Below are 18,367 nucleotides of genomic sequence, written 5' to 3'. Positions count from 1 at the left end.
TAAGGGCACTTCCTGTTCCCCCCGCAAAATGGTGGATTTGTGTTTCAAGGTGTTGTTAGCATGCAATTTGTGGTATTTTTTGGAGTTCTTTATTCCAGGTTATCCCAAATCCCTGGTTTCATGGGTTGGCATGCTTTTCCACTTTAGCCACATATTTCTCTGTGTCTCCATCCCTGTTTTTCCTCAATCCTCCCTCTAGATTCTTCTTCTTTTTTTTCTCCACCCCTGTAACTCCATTGGTGTTTTTTGGTGCTTCTTGCAGCTTTTCCAACCCCTGAGTTTGTGAATTGGCAGCGTGGTGGGCCATATCAAGTCTGCAGATATGTTTGGTTTGGCTCACAAAGTGTTGGCTCACATAGTGTTTTTGAAATTTTTGAATTAGTTGCCAACATGTGAAACAACGGACATTTCATATGAAAATCTAGATTTCTAGATTTTTTTGAACAACTTGGCAACACCGAACCACTGACTGGAAAGCGGAGTGGCAGTGGCACTTTCTAGCTCCCTCAGTCCCTAGCTTTCCTGTTGTGGTCACTCCCACCTCTCTCTACCTGGTCTGAATGTTGGTTATCATTGAGGAGCATTTGCTGCTGCTTTCTGATATGAAAGCTGAGAAGCAGTACTGAATACTGCCCTCTCATTTCTTCCCTGTGTGACCTTGGGGAAGTGTCTCAAAGTTCTCACCTGAAAAACGGGTGTAATGTATATATGCCTCAAAGAATCGTCAAAGAATCATTATAAGTTAAATGAGGCCAGGCGCAGAGGCTCACACCTGTAATCCCAGCACTGTGGGAAGCCGGGGTGGGCGGATCACTTGAGGCCAGGAGTTTGAGATCAGCCTGGCCAAAATGGTGAAACCCCATCTCTACTAAAAACGCAAAGAATAAGCCGGGCATGGTTGCGCACGGCTGTAATTCCGGCTGCTTGGGAGGCTGAGACGGGAATCGCTTGAACCTGAGAGATGGAGCTTGCAGTGAGCTGAAATCGTGCCACTGCACTCCACACTCCAGTATGGGCGACACAGTGAGACTGTCTCAAAAAAAAGTTAAATAAGTTAATGCATTTGAAGTGTTTTGAAGAATGCTTAGTACATAGTAAGCACTATAAGTGTGTTAGCAATTATTAAGAGGAATAGTTTGGGGTTTTTTAGTTTGTTTTGTACATCTGTTTCTATAACTGAGAGAAAATAAGAGATGAGGAGAGCCACAAGCTCTCAGAAAAACAGCAGAGAAGCATGATTCTTTGGGTAAGTGAAGCATTTCTTAAAAACTAGACTACTTTGTTCATTTGCATTATCTGATTGCTCCGTTTAAATATTTGAATTCAAGACACCTGGCCACTATCATTTCATGGTGCCCTCTGCGGGGCTGGCACTGGCTATCACCATTTGCCAATACGTTTCAGATCCACATGGAGGTTCAGAGGCAGGACCCTTTCTGTTCATGATTCTGACTGCAGTATCCAGGACAACCTTGCTGGTGGTGCTTGTCAGTCTCTGCCAGCTGTAGCTGAAGGCCATTTCATGTTCTGCACTGATATTATTTCTGGGCATTTCACTGAATCACAGGCAACTCTTTTAGGGGGACAAATTCCCTAGGCTTATGATGGAATTGATTGCTTAATCCATTGGATCATTCTCTTCTAGTTTGTCAGGGCATGTTATTTCATTTCCACTTTGAGTGAAATCATGGATTCATGGAAAAGACCTATGTACAGAGTGATGTGTGGCTACAGGGCATTTACAAGGCTTGAGCATGTGGACATGTTAGACAATAAAACAATGCGAGTTACTATTCGCCGAGCTCCTACAATGTGGAAGGCACTGTGAGAAGCCTTTTCATATTTTATTTCTAATCGCCACAGCAACCAATCCAGGGCACAGAAGGTTAATAGCATTTACTGAACTCTTACTTTATGTGAGAGTGAACACGTGCCAGGAATAGTGCTAAGCATTTTATAATTTCATTTAATCCCCAAAACAGCCCAATGAGAGAAGTATTGTTATTCCATCTCACAGCCAAAGAAACTGAGGCTCAGAGAGGGTGAAAAATGTGCCCAAGGTCACAGATTCGTAGTCAGGGGAGCAGGATTCAAAGCCAGTCAGTTTGACTTCAGAGACCACTGCTTAACTGCTAAACTCAACTGCCCACTTTCTTGCAGATGGGAAAACCGGGGCTCAGAGAGGTGAAGTGTTATACCTGCGATCACATAGCAAACACAGTTAAGATACAGAATTTAAATCCACGACCAGTTCCGAAGCAATATATTTTACACTCAACCTCACAAAACAAAACTAACATGATCGTTACAAAAACTAAGCAGGAGCGAAAACTACAAAAGTGCTGTACTGGACCCCAGACCAAAGCCAGCCCAGGCAGCCTCCAGCATAGCTACATCATTGGTCTATGCTCATGTCCTGTCCATAGGGCCATGTCTCCAACTACGGCAACACAGCAGAACCTGGCTCTCCTGGGCCTTTGAGAGACCCATTAAGAATAACTTGGCCAAGGTCACATAGTGAATTATTGCCAGAGCAAACCTGGAATAATGAAGTGCTCTTTTTCTCACTGCTATAATAGGATTCCTATAGTCAAATGTGCCTAAGGATGAGTCATACAGGTTACAGAGGTCAATTAGGCACACCATTAGGGACTATTCAGAATTGGAGTGCCGAGGTCGGGAGTTCGAGACCAGCCTGACCAATGTGGAGAAACCCCGTCTCTACTAAAAATACAAAATTAGCCAGGCGTGGTGGTGCATGCCTGTAATCTCAGCTACTCGGGAGGCTGAGGAAGAAGAATTGCTTGAACCCAGGAGGTAGAGGTTGCGGTGAGCCAAGATTATGCCATTGCACTCCAGCCTGGGCAACTAAAGCAAAACTCCATCTCAAAAAAAAAAAAAAAAAAAAAAAAAAAAAAAAAAAAAAAAAGAATTGGAGTGCTTATGTGCCTTTGAAAGGGGGGCAGCCAACCAAGAAACTATGATTCAAATACACAATGGAATACAATACAGCTGTGTAAAAGAATGTGAAAGCTTTATATAGACCATCATGGATGATTAATATATTAAGAGGAAAAAGAGTAAATGTAGGACAATGTGTATAATGTGCTCATTTTGGGGACAGTGAAAAAAAGGGAGAGTTGAAGTCCATAATTCATATTTTCTTGGATATGCATGAAGATACCCTGAAAGAATACATAAGAAACTAAAACACTAATAACAGTGGTTACCTCTGTGGTGGTGGATTTGAGAAGTGGTGAACAGGAGAAAGTGATGGAAGGGAGACTTTCCAATGTGTACCTTTTTATATTTTTAGGTTTTGAGTCACATGAATATCATTATCTATTTAATGCAAAAAAAAAAAAAAAAGAAGAAGAAGAAGAAAGGAAAAATAAAATAAAGCAAGCAGCTATTCCTTAGCTTCAGAAAATTGCTGCCTTCTGGGCATGTGAATCTAATGTCAATTCTTCTGGTGTTTTTAAGGGAACTTGGAAATCTATTTTATAAAATTTCCAATTTTTGATTTCAAATTGTTCATTGGTAGTATATAAAAATACAATAGGTTTTTACATACTAACCATGTATCCTGCAAACATGCTGAACTCACTTATTAGTTCTTAGGAGTTTTTTTGGTATGGAGTCTTTGTGATTTTCTAGGAAGGCCATTGTATCATCTGTGAACCAAAACTAGTTAATTCCTTTCTTTCTGTATAAATTTTATTTCTTTTTCTTGCCTTATTGCACTGGCTAGGACTTCTTCCAGTATGATGTTTAATAGTAGTGGTGAGAGCAGTCATCCTTGCCTTGTTCTAGATCTTAGGGAAAAAGCATTCAATTTTTTTTATCTTTAAATGTGTTGTAACATGTAAATTATTTATACATGCCCTTTATCAAGTTAAATAGGTTGTTTTTCTCTTTCTAGTTTGATGAGTTTTTATCACAAATGGATGTTAAATTTTGTCAAATGCTTCTTCTGCATCTATTGAGATGGATCATATGGCTTTAAATTTTTTTTTAGTTTGTTAATATGATTAGTTATACTGAGTGATTTTCACATGTCGAGCCAGTGTTGTATTCCTGGGATAAACTCAGGTTGATTCTGATTTGTTATTCCTCTTATATATTGCTGGATTCAAATTGCTAATATTTTGTTGATGATTTTCGTGTCTATGTTCATGAGGAACATTTGGTTGTAGTTTTCTTTTTTTGTAATGTCTTTGTCTGGTTTTGATAAAGCTGGTGTCACAAAGTGAGCTGGGACTTTTTCCTAATTTTTAAATGATGAAAAAATAACTTATAGAGTGCTTACCATATTCCAGGCATTGCGCTCAGTGCTCAGCCCGTTTAATCTTCACAGCAACCCTATGAAGTGTAGACTATTCTTATAATCACCCCCAGTTTAAACAAAGAAACTGAGGCACAAACTGGTTAAAGTCACTAGCCCGAGGTCACATAACTTGTAAGCAGCACAGCCAGGACTCAGACCCCAGAGGTTCAGCTCCAGTGTGTGTCCCTTTAACCTGTTTATTCCATTTTCTCTCATTAAAAATGTTTACACGGTAAAGAAAACATATCTGCAGGCCTCAGTCCAGCTGACAGGTCACCAGTTTTCTACTTCTAGTGAACAACAATGGTAACTACCATGCGTCAGGCTTATTTACTATCTGCCAGGCTACAGACTCATCATCTGCCTTCATCTTGCACCAACCCTCAAAGGCAGATGTTACAGATGTTATCATCCTCACTTGGCAGTGGCAGAAATGCATCCTTCTGCTGGGCAGCGTTCAGTTTCAAACCATCATCTCTTTCCTCACCTTGTCTTTCTGCACGTCCATGGCACTCTTTAGAAGGTAATTTTAAAAAAATCTCTCAAGTCTCAGTTTAATTTCACGCTGCTCCTTCCTTATCAAGCTGGTTCACCTATCCTCCCTCTCACTCTCTTCCCCCAGGGCTCAAGTTCATCATTTTCTCCTGCATTGCTGTCTCTTTTGCACTGTCTCATTCCAGTTGGCCCAATGAGTGTCCCAATCCTTCCTTTTAGGCTCTGCTGACTTATTTTGTGTGTCTCAAGAAGTGAGAAACATCTCGCTTACTTAGAAAGGAGGAGGAAAGAGGGAAAGAGGTGGAGTTTTAGGAACAGGTGGGACACCGATTTTCTCCACGGAGCACAGAAATGAGGGACCGAGGTTAGTTCAAACAACTGCCTGGCGGTAATGAAGGCAAAGCCACACAATGAAATTGCACTGCTTGCTTTATTGCACTGTTTAATAAGGCAGTATGTTTGCATGCTGACCTGACTGTGCGACCATAGATAAGATGCTCCGTTTTTCTGAGTCTCAGTTTGTTCACTGTAAAATGAGTTCGAAGACAGGCATAGGTCACAGAGGTGTGGCAGGGATTAAGTGCAATAATATAGGTGACAGAGATCCGGTATGGAGAACTCACTGAGTGAGGAATAAGTGCTTTTCTCAGACAAGGCACTGTGCTAAGTCATTTTTACGTAGATGATCTTATTTAATATATACCACCTGTGTGGGTAACAGGTACTGCTGTTACCTCCATTTTGCAGATGGGGAAAATTATGGTGGAGAGAGGTGGAGAGTTCTTAAGTGGTGAAGCTGTACCCATATTTTGCATTAGAATTCCTTCGATCCTACACCAACCAGTTAAAAATTAGAGTGTCTGGGGCAATCCCCTAGCTCTACCTCCCAACCTAGAGACTGAAGGTAGTCAGAGACATCCACCACGTTCCTGTGATACTAGCTCTGCTGTTGCTAAACATTCAGGCGCTCCCCATCCATCCCTTAGTCCCCACCCACGTCTCCAACCACTACTGCGAGAATTTGGGAAACTTGGGGTGAGTCCACTGCCAGGAATAGTGATTCATTTAAAATCTCAGTTTTCAACAATATGAGCAAGGCCTGCGGTCTGTTACTCCACACCCAGCAAAGCTGTGTCTCCCAGTCAGTGGTGGAGTAATGAGAGTTTGCTAATTGCTGGTGGCTGGGGAGGGGAGGTGATGGGTGGGGACCACTGTGGTGAGCTCAACACGCGGAGTTACATGCTGACCTGAATGCTTTATTCTGTGTATCTCAGTCCCTCCTCTGGTCACGGGTGGGGCTGATCAAGCAGACCCCCCCTCCTTACGACCTGATCGGCTTCATAATAACTATGACTGCAGCCGTGCAGTGTCAGTCAATGAATGTCAGGCACCAAGGCGAGCGTTTCACTTGTGCCATCATCTCCAGCAACATCCTTACTTCTCAACACCACTCCAGGGGATAGCTATTCTCCTAATTCCCACTTTACAGTTGTGGAAACTGAGGCACAGAGACATTAAAAGCCTGCAACCTAACCCCAGCAGAACCCGGATTAACACTCACTCTTCATTGCCAGGACATACTTGTCTCCCCTTATGGTTTTAAGAGAATGACTTAAAGAATTCACCTTTGAACCAGCCTTGTGGGCTGTTAACGAAACTGCTAACAGACCAAGGCTTTTGGATAAGCCTGGCCTCCCCAACCATTCTTCTCTAGGTTGCTAGGTCCTTATGCATCCATCTTTTGCCTCTGGAATCATGTGCTTCCATCTGGGAGCTCCTGGAACTCAGAGACTGCATCCTAGGAGTCTTTGTGTCCTTTTGACACCCAGTTAATACTTGGCATACCACAGTGGCCAAAACTATTAGTTGAGGATATGAAGACGTCAACAACAGCCAAATCCTAACCCTAGCTTCATGCTTTTAAGTTCTCAAGCTCTGGGCTAAGCCTGTGGCTAGCACAGTGCCTGGCATACGGTAGATGTCAATGCTATGTGTTAGGAAGGCCCTAACTGGCATAGGAGTTGGGACGTGAAGGTGTGAGGTACCTTGGCTTCCACCTTGAGGTCTTTGAAGGTCTAAGCTTTTCCTCATTTTCTTCATCCTCTTGTCCCTGCTTTGAACTCTTGAAGGGTCAACCTCTGCTTGTCTTTGTCTCTGTCCCTTAAATGGTTTCATTAGAAAAGCCTGGGATAGTGAGTGAGTGGCTACCTCACTCGGTAGAAGAGGTGCAAGGGTGGGTGGATTGTGGGGTGGGGGCGTTCTGATGGGAATGCTGAGGGGGAAAGAGGTTCTGACACTTTTCCGGTTCAGCAAGCATCACCAAATAACCAACCTTCTCAAAAACTCATTTCCCAAAGCAGTGCTCTGGGGAGAGAAGCACCGAAGGGCTGAAGAGGGGAGGTAGAACCTGGACTGAAATCAATCCCAGCTCAAGGTAATTACAGGACATGTGCTACCACCCTGGCAGGGCAAATCAGAGGCTGAGCTGCTCTCCTAGGGCAGTCGGGGCGATTAGTTAGGAATAAAAGCCTCATCACGGACTGGGGGAGAGAGGCTCACACATTAGTAAACTTGCTCTTTCTCATGCCTGCCAAATTCGAGAGGGGGGATTTATTGAAGCAATCTCATCAGGGGCCCTGACTGCCAAGTTGAATGTTTTGGAAAGGAAATCTCAGCCAGGGTCTCAGAAATCCAGCTCCCAAGTTCCCAGGATAGCAAGATGCTAAGGTTCGCAGACTAAGAGATGACTAGCGAGATGATGCTAAGATTTTAGGGTGTACACTGGATTTTTTCCCTCTCTTTATCTCCGCTTCTTTCAGTCCCTCTCTCCTCTCTGCAGGCAAGTAATCTTTAGGAATCTATCTGCCACCGAGATTGCCTGTGAGGAGGGTCCACCCAAAGCTGGAGCCCCAGGAAAAAACCTGTCTCTCTCCCTCTCTCTTGCACACAGCCCAGGCAAGCACTCCCTCCTTCTCGGCAGCTCAGCTCTCTTCAGGAATTCAGCACAAGTCTCAGCCACACTTTGAAAAGGACATTAAGATGTGAGACCAGCCAGACATCCGCAGCAGCGTGAGCTGCCCAGGGTGGGTAAACCTGGAGGCCAAGCCAGGGGGCCAGCCATGTCCTCAAGGAGACTGTGACCCCCTGAGGTGGCAGTCACCGCAGGCTGCCCTGTGTGTCTCTGCACCCTTGCCCTGGCCAGGGCACGGTCCCAGAGCCAACTCCTGATTCTCCTTAGCCAGCTGGGAGACCCTTTTCTTGCTAGGCATCCTTTCTCCATCCCAGTGCCCCCCCCACCTCCCCGAGCAAGAGAGTGCTCAGTGTCAGGGTCTCCAGCTTCATTTCGTGTCAGGCAGAGAGGCAGAGGTGCCCCAAGTGGGGTGGACGTGCCGGGGCTACGGGAGAAGGGAAGCCTCCGCGAAGCCTTCTGTCCAGAACATGCAGTCAAGCCAAACACACACACAGCCCTCTACGCGCCGACCCCATGAAAACCGCCCCCTCCAGACGCGCGCACAAATGCACCTTCGAATCCGCACTCACACGCCAAGCCCATCGCCCGCCGTCACAGTCATGAAACACACACACACACACACACACACGGTCCCCAGCCAGGGCACGCAACTTCCTCCCCCCATGTGGAAATCTCCGCAGTTGACCTTAAAGCTTAAACTTTTTCCGAGTGGGTGCCAGGGAACGCACGGGGGAGGACGGGGGATTCTGGGCAGGGTTACCTGGCACTTGGGGTTCCTGACTTCCCTCCCTCTCCCCCACGCCCCTCACCTGGTAAACCGAGGCACAGCAAGAGGCTGTAGTAGACCACGGGCACGAAGCCCAGGCCGCAGGCCGAGCCGGGGGACCACCAAGACAGCGAGCTGTTGGCTGCGAGGTGGGCGTGCGTGTGCTCCATGAGCGCGCCCCTCGCTCCCCTCGCCGCTTCGCGCCCGGCCTGCCAGCCCGACTCTGGTCGCCGGCTCGGTGGCGGCGGCGGCGGAGGCAGCAGCTGGAGCAGCAGCGCCTCTCTCACCGCACGACTGGCTCCTACCCTTGGCCGTGATCCCCTCTCCTCGCTCCGCACCTGCCCGCCTGGAGTCCCGGCTCAGCCCTCCCGCAGGGCGCGGGGCGCAGGGTGCGGGGCGCGCGGCGCGGGGCCTCGGGAGGGGCTCCCGGAGCCCGTCTGTGCGCCTCCCACCTCGGACCCGCTCCACTCCCGCCTCAAAGCCGGGGGGCTGGGACGCCGCTCCCCGCAGCCAATCAGCGGCTGCCTGGACGCGGAGTCTGTGTGGGGTGGGAGGGATGCGGGAGAGGAGGGGGTCCCAGCCGCCTCGCTTGGCTCCAGTTTCAGGGGAGAAGATGCAGTTAGACCTGGGAACCCCGAAGGAAGACCGGGGTGGAAAATAGGCTACCCCCATCTCCAACCCCGAGGGAGGGGCGTGGTGTGGGTGGGATCTGCCTCTCCCGCAGCGGCTCTTCACTCCTCCAGCGTGTCCTCAGTTTGCCTTTCTCCACTCTCCTCGCAGCCACCTCTCTTGCCCCTTGCCAATGCTTCCAGTCCATCTCCAGAGAGAGGATTCGACACCTAGGGCAAAGAACGGGGGAAGGGGTGGGGCTGTTGGAGCAGCGAGGATGCTAAAGGGTTGACGGTTTTCCTGGACCAGTGGAGCTGAGCTTGCTGGCTCTGGAAAGAGGGGTGCGTGCATCCCTGTGCGTGTGTGTGGCGACTCTGGGGGTGGCCGCCGGTGGACTGTCCCCTAACTGGAGTGCGTTTGAAGAGGATACAGACTGGCTAAGAGAAGCCCCTCCTGCATGCCGCCCTTCAGTCAGGGATAAGGATGTTGCAGCCACTCAAACACGCACTCGCCCACGCTCACACAAAGACACACAATACCCAGGCATGCGGTGTACTCACACTCTCACTCATGCACGCGGATGCCCTCCCATCCCACACCCAGATCCTTGAAAACACGCAGGCATCCTCATCACCGTGCACAAGACCACACTCACAGGGCACTCCAAACTTGCACAAACGCACGTGGGAGACATGGGGGCTTGTCTAGAGTGCTTGAAGGTTGTGTGAAGGGTAGCATTGGTAAAGCAGGTGGGATCCAAGCAATGTGTGGGTGGGTGGTTATTTCTCCTCAGGGCAGGCAGGTGGAGGGTTCCCTGTGTGGCCACCACAGACTTTAGGAGAGAGGGGAGACAGACAGAGAGAGAGAGAGAGAGAGAGAGAGAGAGATCTGTCTGGGGCTCAAGACAGTGAGTGTGAGAGAGTTAAAGATTCTGCAGGAGTACCCAGGCCAGGCATCCCCAGGAGCAGACTGTAGCAGCTGCCTATGCAAAGAGCTGTGATGGGTCTGAGAAGCCTAAGACCCCGCCCCCACTGCTTCCCAACGCCCCTCACCCCTCTATCACATCCATTCCTGGAGAGAAGTAACTGGCTGAGCTTTCCCCAGCCTCTTCCAGGTCTCCCAACGTGGAGCGGACCCCTGGCCCTCAAGACTAGCAAAGAGCATGTATCTAGTTCTTGTCTTTATTAGGGGTTACCCTAGGCAGGGATGGAGGACACTCTAGGGCAGAGTGGAAATCTCCAAAGCATACAGAGCCAGACAGTCTGCATAAGGGGGGCATCTACTGGATCTAGCTGGGTCTGTAGTAAGCAAGGAGGCACGTGGCCCCACAAAAGGGCAGATTACAGAGTCACATGGACCCAGCCCAGTGAGGCCAGGGCTGAGATTTCAGACCCCATTAGATGCTGAAATTTTATTGTGACCTCTCTCGATTAAATATGACTACTGCAAACACAAAGAAAACAAGAACACCGCTGCAATGATGAATAAAGCAGTGGCTGGCCATTGTAGAAGCTCAATAAATAATTGTTCAAAAACCTATAGATTGGATTGGTCTGCAGGCGGTTAGACTGAGATGAGAAGCTGGGGCTAGCCAGGGGCGGGGGGAAATGTATGTGATCTGACAAAGCCCTCCTAGTCTCTTCAGAGATGCCCTCTGCATTGTGAATGATGGATAAGGCTTCCGGGCTTTTGCACTGGCCATTCCCTTTGCCTGGGATGCTCTTCCTCTGCACAGCTGCAGGAAGCTGTTTCCTCACCTTCTTAGGGTCTTTGCTTATGTGTCCTTTTCTCTTTGAAGCTTTCCCTTATAATCCTATTTACCATTGAAATCTCTACTCTCCTCCCTGTTGAAATCTCCATTCCTCTCCCACCTCAAAGTATTCACATCCTCTGTCCCTCCCTGCTTAATTCTTCTGCATAGTGTATAGCACCATCAGCAGACCATACACATTGTATTTATTTATTTTACTTTCTCTTAGAAAGGCAGGGCCTTTTGTCTGTGTTGTTGCTGGTTGCATCTCAGCTTCACACGGTGCCTGCATGCTGCAGACTCTCAATAGATGTTGAAAGAATGAAAGGACTCAGCACTCAGGGCCTGCGGGGAGATGAGTTTACCTTTGCTTGTCCTTGCAGGCCAGGGTCTCAGAATGCTGTTGGGGTTGGGGGGATTTAGCATATAATGATCATATATGACTAGTCACTCCAAAAACGATTTGAGTGGTTTGAATTCTGGGGCTCTAGTTAGAGACTCTTCACAGAACTACAGACTTAACTAGGCAGAGGGACTGGGTTGCATGGGAAATCTTGATGGACCTTATTGTGTCCGAGCCTTTATTTCTCCATCTGTAAAATGGGGATGAAAGAAACCAGGTATGCCTTTGTCCTGGGAATGCTGAGCTGGGAGAAAAAGAGGGGCGTGGTGTGAACGGTGCAGACTGCGGTTCTGGAGAATGGGGAATTGGATTGGGTCCTCTGCTGGCTCCATCAGGAACACTAGCAGTTTGTCAAGGTCCAAGCTTCCTGGAAAATGGATAGTTTGGATGAGAAGTTTTTTTTTTTTTTTTTTTTTTTTTAAGAGATGGGTCTCACTCTATGGCGCAGACTTGTTTCAAACTCCTGCCTCAGCCTCTTAAAGTGCTGGGATTATGGTCATGAGCCAATGCACCTGGCCTGGATGAGATCTTCAAAGACTTAGGTCAAGCTTTGAGTGTTCCTAAGTCCCAGGGAATGGGCAGGATGAGTTAACAACAAAAGTCTTTTAATTTTGCTCAAGGGGCTGATCCACTTGATTGGTTCTGTATGACAATGGCAGACTCAGTTCAACAACAGTGGTTGGCTGAATTCATTCACTTACTCATTCTTTCAACAGAATTTTACTGGACACATAACATACTCTGGTCAGGACCAGCCACATAATTTGCAAGTCCCAGTGCAAAATAAAAATGCAAGGTCTCTTGTTCAAAAATTATTAAGAATTTCAAGACACCAAGAGTAGAGCATTAAACCAAGCATGGAGCCCTTCCAAGCATAGGGCCTTCAGTGACTACATAGGTCACACATCCAGGAAGCCAGTTCGGCTTAGGAGACAGAGGTGAGTGATAAGAGTTAACATTTACTGAGGGTTTGTTAAGAGACAGCCACGACTTAACTCATTGCATCTTCATTATCACAATGGAAGGAAGGTACAATTATTAGCTCCATTTCACAGATGAGAAAACCAAAGCAGAGAAGTTTAGTAATTTGCCCAAGACCACCCGGTTGGAATTGAATCCAAGGCAGTTGGCTCCAGAGCCTGTGCTGAAACCACCAGGAGCTCAGACTAGTGGAAGGATAGGTAAGTGATAGGAAACGTTACACACTGTCATGTAGGCGCTTTGTAACATGAAGGCAGGATCTTCATCTGTCTTACCCTTCACTGTATCCCAAGTACAAAGAGCAGTGCCAGGTCGGTGTCCAGAAATAAATCTTAGATGAATTAATAAATAAATATAATAGAAATATATACAGAATTTTAGAGGAGGAGTTTCACACTTGAATACCTGTGAGCCTGGGCACGTAATAAATATTCTTCACTTTCTTTTTCTTCTTTTTTTTTTTTTTGAGACATAGTCTTGCTCTTGTCATCCAGGCTGGAATGCAGTGTGCCATTTTGGCTCACTGCAACCTCTGCTTCCCGGGTTCAAGAGATTCTCCTGCCTCAGCCTCCCAAGTAGCTGGGATTGCAGTCACCCACCACCACGCCTGGCTAATTTTTGTATTTTTAGTAGAGATGAGGTTTCACCATATTGGTCAGGATGGTCTCAAACTCTTGACCTCAAGTGATCCACCCACCTCGGCCTCCCAAAGTGCTGGGATTACAGGCATGAGCCACCCCACCCGTCTGCATTCTTCACTTTCATGGGAAATATGCTATTCCCATTTTTCCTGGAAACTCTTGGTCCTCTTGGTCTAAATTCTGTTTCTCCACCCTTTGATAGAGGCAGCGGTATGAAGGGATAATTCTTTAAGATAAACAGCAACATAAACATAACTTAAATTGCAACTAACACTTTACTCAGAGTTGGGAACGCAATAGGGAGTAGTGGGGACTGTAACAAACCGTAAGTGTTTATGCTAGTCACTGTATGAGATTCTGGGTATACAATTGTTTTTAAAAGTTAATATGATCTCTGCTTTCCTGGATCTTTAAGTCAAGTGCAAGATATAGGCATGAATCAATTCATACACACACACACATACACACACACACACACAGATAATTTGCTCAAGGGGCTGATCCACTTGATTGGTTGTGTATGACAATGACGCACTCAAGCCAACTGTGGTTGGGGCTTGGATAAGGGTTATAAAAAAAGTGAAAGGAATGAGCCAACATGCACCAGGGAGTCAAGGAAAATTCTATGTAGTCTGGCAGTCAGGGAAGGCTTCTCTGAGGAAGTGATATTTGAGCTGAATGTGAAGGATAAGTAAGGATTAAGAGATGAAGGATAAGTAGGTGAAGGGATGTTGGTCTAGGGGTGAGGGGAGCATCCCAGGTAGAAGAAAGAGGCAGTGCATAGGCCCTGGGGTGGGAGTGAGAAGAACTCTTTGAGGAGGTGGGAGACCAGGGGGAGAGAGAGAGAGAGAGAGTGTGTGTGTGTGTGTGTGTGTGTGTGTGTGTGTAGGTGCAGTACAAGGAGATCCATGCATTTAGAGAGTGGGTGAAGTCTTGTAGGCTATGGGGAGAAGTTTGGTCTTTATCCGAGGTCTTAAGCAGGGGAGTGCTCTGATTATACTTGCATTTTCAAATACTTGCTATGTCAGGGAGGTGGAGAATTGATGGAAAAGAGGCAAGAATAGAAGTGGGAAGACGAGTTTTGAGATTGTCGTGTTGGATATGTGAGAAATGATAGTGGCTTGGACTAGGGTGGTGGTGATGATGGAGAGGGCTGTATTCCAGAAGTTAGGAGAGTGTATGTGCAAAGAAAGGGGGAGAGGGAAAGGCAAAGTGAGAAAGGGAGTTAGGAGGGAAGGAGAGTCAAGGGTCAGCTAGAGAAACAGGGAGAGACAGAGATGTGAAGAGAGACACAGAGAGATGGAGACAGATGAATAGACAGATAGATTGATAGGAAGTGAAACGCAAACACACAGTGATTATGATTAAGGTTGTTCTAGTTGGAAGGGCTGATGAAATGGGGCTTGTAGCACACTGGGTTCACTTGGCTGAATCCTCTGTCCTCCCACTTCCCACAGGCTGCCCTCTGGTTTCTCCCTGCTTTTCAGGACTCCTTTAAAGGATACCCTTGACCTCAAAGTCTTTCCTGACCTGCACATCCCCGTTTACCTCCCACATGGACAGTCTTTCTCCTGAAACATCCTCTTACCACATTGTGTTGACACTCAAAGGTTATCTGTTATCTGCCTTTCCTGCATTTAGATCACCTCCTGGCAGGGGAACTGTCCATCCTGGAATGTTCAATGCAGAACCTAATTGCAGTGCAAGTAGTGTAACTGTCAACTGTTGAGGCTTAAATCCAGACCTGGGTTTGAATACCAGCTCAGCTCCCTTAGTAACCGTGTATTCCCCAGGACTCTTTTTATTGAGATTGTTGAAGAAAAACTTAAACTAGTTTTATTTTTAAAAAGGAATGTATTGGCTCTTATAACTGAAAAGTATAGAAGTTTGCCGGACTGCAGGCCTGGCTGATCCAGGTGCAAAAGCATACCTGGCTGTTTCCATCAATGGCTTCTGCTTTGCCTTGATTAACTGCATTCTTAAGCAGGTTTTTGCAATATAATAAAAAGATGGACACCATCATCCCTAGATTTATCCTATCAGCTTAATAACCAGAACGAAAAGAGAATTGGAACAAAAGTCCTGGGAACGACCCCTGGTGAACCAACCTGGGTCAGGGGCTCATCTCAACTAAACTCACAAGTTTGAGTTAAATTTGTGTAGCCAACAAAAAATATATGTACTGATTGCAATGTGTGTCTCATGTGTCCAGTGACAAAGCCAAGAGAAGGGATAAGTTCTTCCCAAACCACATTGACTGTGAGAGGACGTGGACCATTTATTGAAAGAAAAGTTGGGATTCCACAATGGGAGGAATGGAAATCAATGACAGGCAGGCTGCATGTTTGTGAGCTGAATTCAGCCCAAGGGATACCAGTTTACTAGTCCTGTCAGATTTACGTTGTATGTTTTATTTTAAAAAATTAAATAGACTTTGGTTCTTAGAGTTGTTTTAGATTCACTGCAATATTGAGTTGAAGGTACAGAGATTTTCCAAATGCCCTCCGTCCCCACACAGGCATAGCCTCCCCTATTATCAATATCCTGCACAAGAGCAGTCCATTTCTTACAACCGATGAGCCTACGTGAACACATCACTATCACCTAAAGTCCATAGTTTATATTACCGTTAGTTTTTGGTGTTGTACATTCTATGGGTTTGGACGAATGTATAATGACATGCACCCGCCATTATAGTATCATCCAGAGTAGTTTCACTGTCCTAAAAATCCTCCATGCTTCACCTGTAGATCTCTTTCTCTGTCCCCCAACCCATGTGTTTTATTTCTGGGGGTCAAAAATATCTCCTGTGTGAACTGTAAACAAATCTAGTTCATGCTGAGGTTCTGGGTTGAAGTGTACCAATGCCTGCCACTTTAAAATGTGACAAAAAATAGGCTGGGCGCGGTGGCTCATGCCTGTAATCCCAGCACTTTGGGAGGCCAAGGTGGGTGGATCACGAGGTCAGGAGTTCAAGACCAGCCTGGCCAACATGGTGAAACCCCATCTCTACAAAAATTAGCTGGGCATGGTGGTGTGTGCCTGTAATCCCAACTACTCAGGAGGCTGAGGCAGGAGAATTGCTTGAACTGGGACCCAGGAAGTAGAGGTTGCAGTGAACTGAGATCATGCCACTGCACTCCAGCCTGGGCTACAGAGCGAGACTCCGTCTCAAAAAAAAACAAAAAAACAAAAAAACAAAAAAAAAAACACAAAAAAAATCAAAAAATTAAAAGGATTGATGGGTGGCTAGAAGAATGGATAGAGGGGTAGATATACCTTAAAGCAAGGAGATGTTAGTGGTAGAATCTAGGTCAGTGGTAGATGGGTTTTCAGTGGAAACATTATGTCTGCTTGAAAATTATCATAATAAAATGTAGGAAAACGTGTCTTGTGCAGTGTGTCTTGGCCAAGTATGTTATTACAAGCAATTGTTGAAACTAACATCTCCTGGTGGTGTTGCAATTCTTTAGAAGCTCAGCCTTTGGAGTTGGCGCGGAAGACAATTGCTTCCCTGCGATTAGGCTGTCAAAGTGGCACCTGATATTTTCCTCTGATGCTCCCAGCTCTCCACTGACCTTGGCCTGCTCTGCTAGAGCTTTTACCAGTTTATCTTTGATGGCGAGCTCTTGTTTGCTTTCCAATAAGAACTATAGCGTTGTGTTTTTCTGCTGTTTGTTTTACTCCACACGTGTGGCTTCTTGTTGAGGATGTCTTGGTGAACAGCTGAGCATCTCTTGTAGCAATCGCTCACAACAGTTCTTTGAGGTGCACGTCAATTCTTACCGAGTTTGGATAGAGCCTTTTGTTGCTTGTCACTGACTTTTCAAGGTGGTCAGGGGCAGCCACAGAGCAGGATGGGAATACTTCCACAGTTGCTTGCCTACCTGCCTCCTAAAGCCCGGCAAGGGGGAAAGGACAAAGAATCCAATCTGCACCTGGGTAAATTTCATCAGGATATGAAGAATGATCGTAGATGAAGTGAAGGAAATGGGGTCCTGAGAGGAAGGGGAAGGCAAGAGTTAGGGGTATGTGTGTATGTATATGTTCATGTGCATGTATGTGTATGTATATGTATGAATATGTTTGCACACTTGTGCATGCATGTGTGTGCATGTGTGTATGTATGGTAGAATAAAATAGGATGGTGAGGACCAGGAGGTTGATGTAACAGGAAAAGCCTTTTCTTTCTGGTTCAGAGAGATGTGAGAGGCCTCTGTGTATCCCTTAAGACTCACTTTGCTCTGGAAAGTAACAGGAGTTGGGTGGGGAAGAAAGAAAAAAGGGGAGGGTTATAAGGGGAGAAGAGAGGAGGGAAAAGAGAGGAAAGAAAGGAGAGAAGGGAGAATAAGAAAGGAGAAGGGGAGAAGGGGGACTAGAAGAGGAAGAAAAAGAGGAAATAAAAGACACAGCAATATGTGTCACCAAATTACCTGCTTCCCATTGGGTGGGGAAACAGTAATGATGAAGAGAAAAACAAACAAAAACCTTGTCTGAGGGTGACACATTATGATTATTTAGCATTTAATAGGTCTCTGGGTAGTAATTATTTTGCATGTAGGGATTGCCCAGAATCTTCTTCCTAACAGATTGTGGTTTCCCTTCGGAGAGGGATTCTTCCCCACTGGGTATGGTTTTGGACAAAGAGTATATTCAGGTGCCTGCCACCCCATTACAGAAGCAAAAGGGGAGAGATCCCTTGGCCCAGGGCAGTCAGAGGTGGATGAGCAAGTGTCCTGAGCTTGGTCAATTACAGGCTTTTTTCTTTTCTTTTCTTTTCTTTACTTTCTTTCTTTCTTTTTTTTTTTTTGAGACGGAGTTTCGTTCTTGTTGCCCAGGTTGGAGCACAATGGCGCAATCTCAGCTCACCACAACCTCCGCCTCCTGGGTTCAAGCGATTCGTCTGCCTCCGCCTCCTCCCAAGTAGCTGGGATTACAGGCGTGTGCCACTGCGCCTGGCTAATTTTGTATTTTCAGTAGAGACAGGGTTTCTCCGTGTTGCTCAGGCTGGTCTTGAACTCCTGACCTCAGGTGATCCAACCACATCAGCCTCCCAAAGTGCTGGAATTACAGATGTGAGCCACTGCGCCTGGCCCAGGCTGTCATTTTGAACTTAGAACCTTGAGTGAAGGACGAGGGCAGCAGAAGAGTTTGGATTTCCTTCATCTTGGTGGGGATGGCTGCACAGGACTCATTTGCTCCGGGGCTATCGCTGTGGTTCTTGCTTCCTGAGCATTTCCAAATCCATGGCTTCCTGTTCCTCTATGAGCCCCATGTCCTCACTCCACATTCACTGCAGCACAATGCACAATAGCCGAGACCCAGAAACAACCTAAATGTCCAGCAGTGGAAGAATGGATAAAGGAAATGTGATATAGACATACTGTGGAAAATTATTCACCTTTCAAGAAGAAATAAATCCTG

General features: G+C 46.4%; 1 protein-coding gene across 2 annotated transcripts in view; it reads right to left on the bottom strand.

Moving 5' to 3' along the window:
- The window catches only part of GPR139 (G protein-coupled receptor 139), a 42,165-nt gene extending 33,138 nt beyond the window's left edge, over window positions 1–9,027 (bottom strand). Inside the window, exons 1-2 of one of the 2 annotated variants that reach the window (XM_025371201.1) lie at window positions 8,603–8,888; window positions 6,070–6,169 (exon numbers count right to left, since the gene is read on the bottom strand). Coding sequence is in view for 1 of the 2 variants with exons in the window: in XM_025371198.1 (XP_025226983.1) it covers window positions 8,603–8,729 (127 nt within the window). In the remaining variant the exon portion in view is untranslated. Of the gene's footprint in view, window positions 1–6,069; window positions 6,170–8,602 lie in introns of both variants that reach the window. The other variant, XM_025371198.1, reaches the window with a different exon arrangement.
- Window positions 9,028–18,367: the final 9,340 nt, after the last annotated feature.

This window comes from Theropithecus gelada, chromosome 20 (genome assembly GCF_003255815.1).
Source record: "Theropithecus gelada isolate Dixy chromosome 20, Tgel_1.0, whole genome shotgun sequence".
NCBI classification, from domain to species: domain Eukaryota; kingdom Metazoa; phylum Chordata; class Mammalia; order Primates; family Cercopithecidae; genus Theropithecus; species Theropithecus gelada.
This window is presented reverse-complemented; position numbering and strand designations above follow the sequence as displayed.